A 13,997-nucleotide genomic window follows, 5' to 3' on the forward strand; every position below is an offset into this window, starting at 1 on the left:
CGGTGCCCTGCTGAGCCGAGCCCCGCTCCGTGCCGGCCGCTTTCAACTCGCCTCGTCCCGTCTCCGTGCTCGCCCGCCCAGGAGCGGAGAGAAGCGCGGACGGAAGGGCCGGCACGAGGAGGGAGGGAGCCGCCTCGCCGGGGGCTTGCCCAGCTGTTCGCGATGGGACGCGGCCCCGCCTGAGCACCTGCCGGCAGCCCCCGCTCCCCTCATCCCTCGACGCCGCTATGGAGAGCCCCGCGAGCGGCAGCGCGGCCGCGGAGCCGGCGCCCCCCGGCGCGGAGCCGGAGCTAGCGGCCGGGGGCCCGGCCGAGGCGGAGGCGGCGGAGGTGGGCTCGGCAGCCCCGCGGCCGCGCTGCCTGCGGGCCGTGTACGTGCTGAACGACCCGCCCAAGGCGGGCGCCGGGGCGCGGAGCCCCGAGGCCGGGGCGCGGCAGTGCCTGCTGCGGGCCTGCGAGGCCGAGGGAGCCCAGCTCAGCACCGTCAACTTCGGCGAGCTGGACTTCGGCGAGACGGCGGTGCTGGACGCCTTCTACGACGCGGGTGAGCGGGCCGGGCTGAGGCGGGACGCGGGGCGGGGGCTCAGGCTCGAGCCTGCCCCGCGCCGCCTTCCCGGGTCGTGCAGGGACACGGCCGGCAGGGACGGGGAGCGCTCGGGGAAGGTGGTACCGGGGAAGAGGGGGAGCGGGGCTCTTGGCAAGGGATGTGGGGACAGGGAGATGGCTGCGAAGGGATCCTCATTAAATGCGTCCAGCACAGGGAGCAGGAGAAGGTGAAAGAAAAAAAGTTAAGGCTCTTACAGGAGTTCATTGAGTCGCCACGGTGCGTTGCCCCAGCAGAGCTGTGGATCCCACAGTACCAACCGAGTCTTAAGGAACAGCCGAGCTCCTGCTGGGGTGCTTTGCTAAGAGCCCTCTTCCAGCTCCTGGCCTCATGGGGAGCTTAGAGCGAGACACAGCAGGAAGACACGCCAGCCTCTGATCTGGCTTGGCCAGAGGCTTCATGTTCACCACTCTCACTCCAGACTGGCCAGTGAAATTGTACGTGAACCAAGTGATCCTGTATTGCTCTGAACAAGGGCCCTGAGGAAGACTTGTGGGTATTGCCCACCCTGTTCAGGTTCCATCTGGTGACTGGTATCTGTCTGATGGTTCAAAAGAAAGCTGCTGTTCCTTCTCCACTCAAGAACACCTGGCTGGTTTGGCCTATGGCAGAGAACTGTGAGTTTTTTGAGCACACATTGGAAGCCTCTGAGCCAAGAGGTATTATAAACTAATCAAGGTGAGTATGGACATTTTGCTGGCATGCAAAGTTTTTTTCCTCCTATCTGTATGAGCCAGCATAAGGAAATGCCAGAAATTCACAGACTCTAAAGATGGAAAGTATTCTTTAAGTCCATCTTTCACCAGAACTTTGTTTTGCTCATGAGATGTGTTAAAGAATATTTCTTAAAACTTTAGTCTTATTGTAAATTTTCATGTGATTATGAGTCCATTTCATCCCAATAAGTCACCCAAATAGTGAGGAACCTCATATCCTTTTTTGTCAGTTTTTTTTTTTTCCCAGCCAGGGGTTTTTGTTATGTCTCTGCTAGCAAGGTTGACAAGTTTGTAATGTATTCTTTGTGTATCTTAGTACACAAACATAACGTAGGAATTTCTTTTATAGTCATTATGAAGGTAAGAATAATGTACTCATCAACACAAAATTATTCCTCTGTTTCTACTAATAGTGCTGTTAATGTATTAGACACACACCTGCTGTGCATTGTACTGAGAGTCTGAAACAGCTGTTTAAAAGGGATTCTTAAATTACTTCATTCTGAAGTGAGTACCTCTTCTCTAGAAATGTGCCCTAACTTTGCAGACTTTTGATTCGAGTCATCTTGTCAGACCAAGATAATTTTATCACTGATTAATACCACTTTGTAATAGTAAGGTGTCTTTTACTGGATACACCTTCAACACTCTTATATCTGGGTTTTTTTTTCAATTGAAAAGTAATTGAATAATACATAGTCTGGAATTATTCCAAATGAGACTTAAACATAGTCTTTCTGTGGATTTCTTTCCTGTAACAAGAATTTGAAATCAGCCATGGAGACGACTTCTTAGTTTGTGTAATGTATGCCTGGGATTGCTGGCATCTATTCAGTTCTTAAGAACACCATTAAGAATATACTCTAATGTGAACACTCCTATGGGTCATGGTGAACTTCATGTTGGGAAGTTCCCATGTGTTTACTTTAAAAAGAAAAAAAATCTGAAGAGTTTTATTGCTTCCTGGGTAAGATATTAAGCAGGTGTTTCCCAGACTGAAGATATCTCTTACAGTATATTTTTACTTTCTGTAGCTGAGGGGCAGAACCTCGAAAAGCAATTACTCTTGCTTTGTAAGAAGTGGTGGGGTCTCTAAGAGGTGCTAGCCTGTTGCCACCTCTTGGTTTACTAGTGTGTCGCAGTGCGCTGTATCGTGCTGGGCAATGACAGCAGGGGCGCGACCTTCCCCCCGTGAGCTCTGCTATTCCCATTATTGCTTGGTGCAGTGCAGGAACAGATAACGACACGGGACTTGGGGTAAAACTGAATGGATTTATTAGGTCCACGACCTGGGACCCCAAGACAAGGGCAGGGGGTCTGCAGAGGTTTTTATAGGGGGAGTGGTATAGGGCAACCAACCAAAGAGGGCATGGCAGGCGAGGAATCTAGGGCAGGACTAACATCCTATAAACCTATCAGGGAGAGCAGGGGAGGGGGATAATACAAAGTAACAAATGGGGTATCGAATACTACAAGATAGACAAGGAACACTCTGGAAAAAGGGATAGGGATAGGGAGGATTGACAACGTGGGAGGGAGGAAGTTAGGGAAGGGCTTGGGGAGATTGGTAACTCGGGAGGGGAGGAGAATAGTGGGCAAACAAACTTAAAGCAAAAACCGCACCACAGCACTAGTGGAACCATATATTAATGCTTAATGACTGAGCAGTAAAGACCAAAAGACCATCTCATTGTGAGTAGTATGGCTCTTTGTTAAAAATGTTATCTATTAGTCTTTTTCCCTGACTGTGCCTGAAATTATAGCCTTTACTCAGCCATTAGACAACCCCCTCCAAAGTAGTTTATTTACCTTACTTAGGATGAATCTATAAGTACCTTTTGTGACAAAATCAGCAAACTTTAAGGACAGAGTGCAACAAAGAACTTCAACAGAAACCTCTTTCCTGTCTGCAGGCAGGTTTTCTGGTGGATGGTTTTTCAGTAGAACACTGAGAAAAGTGCTGCAAACCCACTTAAATTCCATAATCAGAGTATATGTGGTTTTCTTTTTCCTTGAGTGTAGTCATTACTGTCTTCCTATCATTTGAAATCTTATTGTGAATGGAAGCATGACTTGTGCCTTTAGTTAGATATTGCAGACCTGCAGGTAATGCAGGGTGACCCTGATCTTAAGAAATCACTTGGCTTTCTAAGGTTTTGCTTTGCTAAAGGAGAACTACAGCACATCTGAGAGTAAACTGAAAAGTCGTGAAATGAGAACTTGGTAAAAGAAAAATAAGATTTCTTTGCTCAGTGTGGGCTAAAAACAAGCTGTCAGCAAAGTAATTAGTTTTCCAAAAATGGGCAATGATATCTACCTAATAGAGGAGAAACAAGGATGCTTGCATACATTGTCTGTATCTCTGGGAAGAAAGGTAATATTTTTAAACTAAAACTGGGCACAATAGTGTGAAGCTTTTTTGCAGAAAATAAAAGTAATTTTCCCTAGGAACAGTGAGCCTTGGAGCTAAGTGAGAATTTTTAGAATTCTTCAGAATTATCCCATGAAGAAAATCAAACTATAGGCACTGTAGTGCATTCATAAACAGCTTGAGAGACACAGTGAAAAGGTGAGTGTGACTTGGCTATAGTGATGTTACAGGTAGAATGATTCATAGTTGCAAAGGATCTTTCTGTTCTGTTCACTAAGAAAGCAAACATGATGTCAAAGTCAAATGTTTGACCTGTACCTCTGGAAGTTACAGGTTGTCTATCTAACAGATGTTAGATAGAAAAAATGTGGCTTTTGCTTGTCTGCTCAAAACTTTATCAAATCTTAGTGCCTGAAGTGCCAGACAATAGGGTTTGGCTACAGTGTTAAGGAGTGTACAAAGTACAGTTACACAGGTTTTGGGGTGTTCCTATTTTGGTTTATGAAATCCTGTCTCTGTAGCTGATCATACTTTTCCCTCATGAGGGATGTGCAGCAATCTGTTTTTAGGCTTGGAATACTTCTTTAACCATTTGACCACAGCATTTAGAAATTATACAGTCAGCAGGATGAAAATCAGCTGAAAGGAAGACAAGCTAGAGAGCAAGTGGTGTACTGAGAAATAGAGCCAAATGCTGACCTGAGAAAAGTGAGTATTCCTCTGACAATCCAGGAAACTCTCAGATAATTTGTGAGTATAGGGGAATATTTTGAAGTCTGTTTCTGCTGTTTTGCTATATATTAAGTTCTCTAATCAATATCCTGTGTGATAAGGCAGCTCCAAAATGCATGGTCTGATACCTGTCTCTGCAGACTTGTCTTCATCCAGAGCCAAGATTTGGGAGTGAGCCCAAAGAGAGACTAAAACACAGATCCTCTTTACTTCTGTACCATAGTTGAGCCACTCTTAACCCTAATTTCTTGTCCCTGAAACTCTTTTTCTTCATGTTACACTGTGAAAGGGAAAGGAAGAAATATATTTGCTGGATCCTAATTTTCAGGCTCTGGCACCTGCCGGGGGAATCATTGTTGCCTGTGATTCAGCTGCCTGTCCTGGAACCCTCTGCCCTCAAAAGATCAGTGTTCCCACTTCAGAATTGGCAGGGATTCTTCAACTTCTTCAGCCTGAAGGCTGAGTGCATCAGGTGCAATAAACACTTGTCACTGGTTTAGGATAATATACATCGTGGTAACCGGTGTAGCTTAGCTGGAGGCAGGGCTTCCCTTGCTGACTCTGCTGCAGGGAATGAAGTCTCTGACAGGAATGACAGGCGAGGGCAATAACTTTTAAACAAACTTCATCATACCTTCCTGCTGCAGTTTATCTTTGCCCCTGGGTGTGACAGTGGGCAGTGGTGGAGTTAAGGGTTAGTGCTCTGATGCTTACTTCAGCGGCAGGGTTTGATGTTTTTCTGAGGAATACTTAAATTCTTTTCTTTCTTTTCTTTTCCCACACAGGTCACTCAATGGCTAGGGGTGTATCTGCTTTAAATCTCAAGATATATATATATACATACCACAGAATATAAAAGTACAAAGAGAAGCAAACCAACAATCTTCAGAACAGGAAGGTGGTGGATGAGAGGCTGGGCTGTGTACTGTGCTGCTTTAGTAAAACAGCAGAGCTGTTAGGACCTGGTTCTTTTATCTCTATGTGGTGCTGCACATCTGTGGGAGTCGGTGTTGAGGGTAACAGGCCTGGGATGCCTTGGGAGGAGGATACTTTTGTTTAACTGTGTCGATTTCCCGAGGCTCCCTGCTCCCGCATGTTAGTAGCTACCTGCCAGTCACCTGGGACTCACTCCACAGCCCAGAAAGTTCTATTTCTCCCCATTCCCCCATTGGCTCCTGTGTTACAGTCACTCCCCTCATGTTACACCATTGGTTAAATGTATATCACCCCACCTCAACTCCTCCTTCTACCCCTGTCCCCATTGGTTGATTGTACCCTGTCCCCTCCTACCTTCCCCCGGTTTATATACTTTGTACCCACGCCCTGCCTGGCTTTCGGCAGGGTCTCGGATGTCAGGTGTCAGCTCCAGGTACAGTTTCTGCTGTCAGTCTGCACTGTGTCCCTGGATCCCTCCTCCTGTGGTTTGTCTCCCTCCTGCTTCACATGCCTCCCTCCCAGCCTACCTTCATCCTACCCCTGTGGACCCTCTACTCAGCCCACAAATAAACCCAGTTGGAACTCTACACGGAGTGCGCTCCCGTTTGTTTCTGGTGAGGAAGATTATTTCATCCGGGCACTGTCGACTGGGGGATTGGTTTGTGGGTCCTGGGACGGTAACGTCGCCAACCCCGTGGGTCGCCCTAGACCGTATCCCACATCTAGAGCAACTTCAGGTGTGTTCAGCCAAGCTCTGCATTGTGACATCAAACTAAATATTCTGATAACAAAGCCGTTTAATATCCCAGTATTATAGTCCTTTTATATCCAAGTGTGTGAGGCCGGTTTTAAATGACAGTAACAATCATAAGGTCTATATGTTGCTGTCATAAAACAGTTTAGGTTGGCAGGGACCTTAAAGATCATCCAGTTTCAGCCCCTCTGACATGGGCAGAGACACCTTTCACTAAACAAGGTTGCTCAAAGCCCTGTCCAGACTGGCTTTGAACACTTCACGGATGGAGTATCCACAATCTCTGCGTAACCTGTTTCAGTGTCTTACTATCCTCACAGTAATGTAAATCAGCCCTCTTTCATATTAAAGCCATTCCCCCTTGCCCTGTCACTACAGGCCTTTATAAAAGGTCCTTCTCATGTTCTCTTGAAGCCCCCTTTAGGTACTGCAAGGTGCTATAAGGTCTCACCAGAGCCTTTTCTTCTCCAGGCGAAACAGCGCCAACTCTCTCAGCCCATCTTCCTGGGAGATGTGTTCCAGCCCTCTGATCACCTTCACAGTCCTCCTCCTGCCTCAGGGTCTATGTCTCTGTGAAGTCTTGATGACTCCAAGATTGTAAAAGTCCTTTTTCTCCTAGCCCGAGCCGCCAATGAAGAGGTCTGGAATGCGTCCGATTGCTTTTTCAAGGTTGTTTATTTCTTCTTACCTGAACATTCTTTCTCTGACCTGCTGAGCCCTGGCTAGCAAGGAGGCCATAACATTCTGACCTGAGCCCTGGGCGGCTCCCGCATTATATACTAAAAACTATGTGTCTATGTTTACAATTTCTTCACCAATTCCTATCATCTCTGTTGGATAGTGTGTCCCTATCCTAAACCAAGAGAAAAGTGTCACTATCATAGCAAGACATGGAAGACAAGAAGAACAAGAAGGTCAGGACATGCCCAAATTCCTCCATCTTGTACCCCCTTGAACCCCATTCTGAAAATCCCAAAATTCTACTTCTCCACCCTGTGTTAGTTCAAATAACACACTACTAAAACCCGTGTGGCTTGTAATTCCTCATACAAAATTGACAGTTTTCCACAGGCTAAAATCGAAGCCACAGATGTTTTTGACTTCATGCCAGGGTCTCGAGACAGCCAGAGCAGCCAGAGGGATGTCCTGGACTCCGACACTCCTGAACCTCTCAAACAGGTCCCCACCATTGTTACGCTGGAAACCCCAGAGCTGGATGCAGCATTCCAGGTGGGGTCTTGCAGAAACAGAGTAGATGGGGAGAATCCCCTCCCTTGACTTGCCAGCCATGCTGCTTTTGATGAAGTACAGGACACAGATTGATGATCTCAGCGGTCTTTTCCAACCTAGTTAATCAATTCTGTGATTGATTGATTGATTCTGTAATTCATGCACCTTCATCTTCCTTAGATGGTTTCAAACCTCATGTTCTGGATGAAACGCAGCACACATGGTGAGTTTCTGGGTTTTTTTTTAACTTACTCTGCAAGTAATATTTCTCACTGTGCGATTATAAGTCATATTGAGTCTCACTGAATAAACTTAGAAGCTTTTACATCCATTACAACCTTTACAAATTACTTCAAGAATTTGAACATGTGAGATTATTCTGAAGAGAGCCACAACTGCATCTGTTGAACTGTCTTAGTTCTGAAGACCAGTTATTGTCACATGGCTCTTGAAAACACTGCAATTAAAGTGAGTTTTGGTTGTTTGTTTTTAATATTGTTTAATTATTTTTTTTAAACTTGCAACATTTTCTGGAATTCTTCATATCAGTGAATGTTCTTCTGATACAGTTTTTTTTTCCTCTGATAAGAGGAAAGAACTGTGCCAGCTGTACATACCAGTCTGCAAATTCTAAAGGTCCTTTTATTTTTTTTTTTAAGAATTATATGCAAATGTATTTTTCACGTAGTCCCTAAGTTGCTGTGTGCAGCATGTTCTTCATAGGTGTAAGAATTGTTTCTCTTAGACCTGCAGTCTCAAAATTAGGTTAAACAAAAATAAAGGAAGTGTTTGCTTATGTGGGTTAATTACATCACTTTCATTTCCATCCTCCATAAAATAGGCAAACTAAGGTAGATATGTGGTAGCTCATATTATGTTCTTCTTTTATCAGTGTAAGCATACATTGCTTTTTTAATTGTTAAATTACACTTGCACATGCTTGTTAAAAGGTAAGTAATATTCCTGGTTTGCCTTGAGGTCAAGCTCTTCTGACTTGTAAGGACTTGTGCAAAACCTAGTTGAGAACTCAAGATGTTTTGGTTTTCGCAAGATGGACTTGTGTCAGAGAAGTCAAGAGAAGGCTCTTGGCCAGCAACAAGAAGTAGGATACAGTGATTATGTGCATGAATATTATTTGATTTATTGCTAATTCAATGTCTAAATACTTCTGTAATGCAATATGTAAATAACTATCATCTATTAAAACAGCTAATTGTGCAATAGGGTCATGGTCTCTCCAGTTATGAGCTTCAGTGAGACCCCCTTGCTTTCTAAACTCAGAGGAGTTCAGGTGTGGCTAGGTCCACTTAGTCTCAGATTTGGTCAACAGTTTATGTCTAAAGGCTTATACTATAAGCAGGTTTGGCTAGAAAAGTACAAGTCAACAGTCTTTAGCCTTGGAGAGTTCACCTCCAAAGCAACAAAGCACCTATGTAGCTGCTTTTGGATTTTATCTCCCCATGTGACTGGATCTTAGTGTTTTTCACTCACTATCAGTCAGTGTTTCCCATCTTTAGGCTGCAGGCTTCCATGCTGGGAGGGGGCTCCACCTGGAAGCTGCTTGCAACACCAGGAGACCAGCTGACCCAGTCTCTGCCAGCATTTTACACCCTTCTGCAGGCCAACGTGCGCCAAAGTCAGTCCTGAATGTCTTGGCTTCCTCATCTCTGGAGTGCATTAAGGAGTGCATTCAGACACTCCTGCAATACTCACCTGGTGTTCCATTCCTAGGAACAAACCTCATTGCCATCAGGGATTGCAGAAAGGGAGAGGGTGTGGGGCTGTATGGAGAGGTCACATGCAATGGCCCAACCATCTTTTGTCAGCATCATCTCAAATTCAAACTCTGACTGCAAACCTGTGTTCTGGAGATACTCGGGGCATGCTGCTACTTCCATGCATGTGGAGGAGCAGCTGCAGGGGTGTTATGTGGCTAACATTTGGCAGCAAGGATGCGTGGAGGGTCTTTCTTAGGAGGGCCTCGATGTGGTTTGCCACTTGCAGGTGAAATCTGTGCACACAGTAGGCTCTGGTTGCCATGCACTTCAGGAGGGCTATGAATTTTTTTAGCCTCAGGCTACCTTTGAACAGCAACAGGGGTGCCTGAGGCTGAGCCAAGAGAGGGCTTGCAGCTGTTGCTTTGTCCTGCCCCCTGGCACGGCTGGATATAAACAGCACAGCGCCTGTGTCAGCTGAGGTCAGGGGGATTCATTGAGCAGGCAATGGGTCAAACGTGTCTCACAGTAGAATTTCACCCGACCTGTCTTCTTTCACAAGTGCTGCAAATATCTTCACCTTTCCCTGGGAGGTTGGGCTGGTTATAGAAAAGTGCCAGGAGCAAAAATTGCATCACTGTTCTCTACAAGGAGAAGACATGAATTCTGACACAAGTACTGGATCACTGTGTTATGGGAAACCACTCATGCTTTTTTTATCCTTCGTAGTACTCAGCCTGATGAGGTCAATGATTCTGCTGTGGTGTTCAGGGTGGTGGAATTGAAACTTCTCAGATATTCTTTGGTAGTGCTTCAGAGCATTTAAAGTTTTGTCGAAGTCAGTACTTCAACAGCTGTTACGTCTTGGAGCACAAAGCCCAGTGGGATTCATGACTTTAAAATGTGTACTGCAGCTTTTATTACATTGAAGGTCTATGATCCCAGCCTTGGTTAGCATAGTCTTTCTTTAACTGCAGTGGGCTCTGATGACAGGCAGAAATCTGAAATTTAATGAAACAGTAATGGCACTGTTAGGACTACAACCCTAGCCTTCTGCTGATGTGGGATGGTACAGCTAAATCCAGCAGTAAGGGAAGTACTCCAGTTTATCACAGCAGAACTTACAGCTCTGTCTATTTTAGTATATACTGGTTTTATGCTTAAATTGTGTTTAAAAAGACTTACACCTATTTAAAGCAAAACACAAGGAGAAGAATCTTGAAGTGCTTTTAAACCCTGTTTTAATATAATCTTTTTTTATGTTGTGTCATGTCATGGAGGGAAATGTGTCTGGATTCTTTGCATTTTGTGGGCTTTTTTTCTGTTCAGTAAAACAACCCTTCATGCACAGAACAGTAGCTCAACCACGGGTGGTCAAGGGCCTCTCAACAATTTGAAAAGTGTTTATCACATTATAGATATTTATCACATGATTTCTAAAGCTTCTGAAGTGTATGCCAAAAATGCAGTAGTTTTGGAAAACAAACAAACTTCCATGTAAATCAGCATGATAATGAGCTTCTCTAAAATTCTTCAGTTTCCTGCTGGTGCTGGCAGTGCTTTCCATGAATAGTGGTACTTTGATGCCTCCAGGCATCAAAGTCAAAACCAGTGGTAGATTCTATGAAACTGATTGTGGGGACAATAACAGGGAAGTTACTTTTTTAAACTTGGGGTAGTGAATCATTTGCCACTTGATTGCTGTCCTTTCTCCTTCCTTCCCTTTAAATTTTTTACAAGTATTTAATTTAGTAGCTAGATCAGCTACAAGAAAATGTGCTGAATCAAGTGTCTTTGCCTTAGTCACAGAAAAGCTGCAGGTTTTTTCTATTGCAGAAAAATATTTGCCCGTAATAATTTCACTCAGCTGAAGATTAGCTGCATTAATTCTACTGTTGCTGCCTTTCACTCACAGAAGCTGAAGAAAGAAATTTCTTTCTGCTAATTTGTGTGTTTAGGGAGACATTCGTTGTTAGTTTTGCCTTTGCTTGGAGAGTGACAAGGTGGAACTGGGGTTGGGGACTGGTAAATGAGAACAGTACAAGGCTGTATTCTGTCTGTGTGTTGCTTTCTAACAGTGCTAGACCAGTCATCGCAGTTTTGTTAATCTTAGTAGATAATAAAAATTTGCAGGAGAAAAGCTAATGTTTACAATGCTGTTACTGTTTTGTACTGGGCTGCCTTACTTAGCAGAGCTTCTGTGTGCACCATCCTGTTTAACACAGTAACTGTCAGCTTTTATCAGCATCACCTCTGCCTTCTCTGGAACTGAGATACTTGTTTCAAATATATTCTTTGCTAATGGATGTTCGGTATGCTTCAGTCTTTTTAAACCCAGTTTGAAAAGAGGACATGATTACCAAGCTCAAAGCCAGGCACTGTGCTTGCTTTTACTACTGCTGTTTATGATAACTGACAAGTTATGGGTTGTTGTCAGCTGGAGAAAGCATTCAAATCAGAATGAAGTCTGAAAATGGTTGAGATGGATTTCTTGATTTCATGATAATTAAATTGTGCAACTGATAAACTTAGCTTTTTGCTTATTATAGTGACAAAATTAGGTAAGTCTTCGTATTGTTTTGGGAAAACCAGAAACTGCTTTGACTTTCTGGCTTGTGATCAAGTCAAATAAGAATGCTTGATTATTTTTTGGCTTTTTTTTTAACCCTTTAATGCCTCTTCAGATTCCTAGTTTTGCAGTAGTGCCTCTGTGATGGTATAATACAAATTCTGAGAAGACTAATACATTAATTTCCAGAATTTTGGGTATTTAGGACAATTTTAAAGGCGAATATTCAGAATTTACCATTTTAAAACTAAACTTTCTTGCATCCTCTTACCATGACAAAGTACAGGTTAGCCTGGGGATGTTGGTGAATGAGAAACTTGACATGGCCCAGCACCCCAGAGAACCAGCTGCACCCTGGGGTGCATCCAAAGCAGTGTGGCCAGCAGGGAGAGGGAGGTGATTCTCTCCCTCTATTATGATGAGAATCCCTGCAGCTCTGGGGGCCTCAGCATAGGAGGGATGTGGACCTGTTGAAACAAACCCAGAGGAGGCTGTGAAGATGATCAGAGAGCTGGAGCACCTCTCCCATGAAGACAGATTGAGAGGGTTGGGGCTGTTTAGCTTGGAGAACAGAGGCTCTGGGGAGACCTTATACGGACCTTTTACAAAGGCTTGTAGATAAGCCAAGAGGGAAGGCTTTAACCTAAAATGGGGCAGGTTTAGATTTGATATAAGGGAGAAATTCTTTACTGTGAGGGTGGTGAGACTCTGGCACAGGCTGCCCAGAGATGTTGTGGGTGCCCCATCCCTGGAAGCATTCAGGGCCAGGTTGGATGAGGCCTTGAGGAAGCTGGACTAGTGGAAGGTGTCTCTGCCCATGTCAGAGGAGTTGAAACTAGATGACCTTTAAGGTCCCTTCCAACCTAAAGCATTCCATGTTTTTGAGGTGATGCTGGAGACCATGTTTAGAAATTTGTTGCAAAATCACAATTTCATGTGATTTCTTTTATCTGAATCACCATTTAGAAGTACTAATATTCCTCTTATTCTAAAGAGATCTTGGGGAGTAGGTTTCCCTGTGATAACAAACAATCTGTGTTCGTGCTTAATATTCTCTGTCTACATGCTGGAAGTATGCTGTATTTATAGAATAGTTAAAGACTAATTAGATAATGGCTATGACTCAAGAAAGACCAGCTTCTACTAAAATTCTAGATTTTATTGATCTCTACATAGTGTCTTGAAATTGATTTCTCTCATTTTTTAATGGAAGCTTCCAATTTTTTAAATTACAACATTGACTGGTACATGAGGATTTTTTCAGTAGCACATGCAGTCTTTTAGACTGGCACATAAAGCTTGTACTGTTTACAGGAAAGATAAAAATAGCAGAGTGAATCCACATTTGCCCAGCATCCGGAGTATTGTATCAAGGACTCGGTATCTGTATGTGAGTGCAAGTCTCTTGGCTCACAGATGATGCCCTGGCTTTATGTAAACTTTATCCACATTTGCACTTTAATAATACTGCCTTTCCTCAGATAACTTCTTTTCTGTGCATAACTTACTGTGCTTTATATGGGTCCTAAATGACAGTATGGGAATCTATCAACATAAAGAGGAAATCTATAATATTGTTATGAGGTGGGATACCTCAGTTTGGTACATAAAAATTCCCAGTGCTAATGATGGAGATGTCTCTTGATATTTGTTTTTAAGAAACATATTTGGGAAAAAATAAGAGATTCAGACTAAGAAAGTCTCACTCTTTTTATATGCTGTATTTTTAAATAAAGAAAGGAATAAGGTCTTAGTTTAACCCAGACTTACGAGCTTTAGTGTACTGAAATTTTTTTCTGTTATAGTTCCTTGTATTTTGATTACTTTTCTTTGATTATATTTCTCTGATAAGAAGATAAGATCAGCATAATTTTACTTCTCCAATTTTTTTTTTTATATATGTTGTTGGCCGGTGTATGACCTGTGGGAGATGTGCAGATTTAGCAGATTTTTTATGTTCCCCAGCCAAGGTATTCAACATTAAATGATGTGTGATTCTCAAATGGTTTAGTTTGGATAAATGTCTAAAAGGTTGAAGCTTATCTAACCTCCTTGGCCTAAAAATTGATTTGACTGCATCTGGGGAGAAAGGGACAATGTTCATTGTTGAATTTCATACTCTCTTTAATATTGCTTAGGCCAGGTTATCCAGTTATGTAACCTTATATTTTTTTCCTGTACTTCATTCCCTTTGATTGCCTTTGATGACCCAGTGTAGGAAGTGCAGGGGTGCAGTAGAAGTTAAATAAAGTTCACCTTTCTCATTCCACACCACCCCCACCCCTCCCCCCCCCCCCTGCAATTACAGTCAAGGTTCAAATTAGGTTCAGGCTTTGGCTGTTTTTTCTGTGTGCTCTCATCTGACTGGCTC

At 43.6% G+C, this 13,997-nt stretch overlaps 1 protein-coding gene across 1 annotated transcript in view; it reads left to right on the forward strand.

Moving 5' to 3' along the window:
• The first annotated feature begins 227 nt into the window (after positions 1–227).
• MAP3K15 (mitogen-activated protein kinase kinase kinase 15) overlaps positions 228–13,997 on the forward strand; it is an 81,878-nt gene continuing 68,108 nt past the window's right edge. Inside the window, exon 1 of the mRNA XM_053970167.1 lies at positions 228–543. Coding sequence (XP_053826142.1) covers positions 228–543 — 316 coding nt within the window. The remainder of the gene's footprint in view (positions 544–13,997) is intronic.

This window comes from Vidua macroura, chromosome 2, assembly GCF_024509145.1.
Source record: "Vidua macroura isolate BioBank_ID:100142 chromosome 2, ASM2450914v1, whole genome shotgun sequence".
NCBI classification, from domain to species: Eukaryota; Metazoa; Chordata; class Aves; order Passeriformes; family Viduidae; genus Vidua; species Vidua macroura.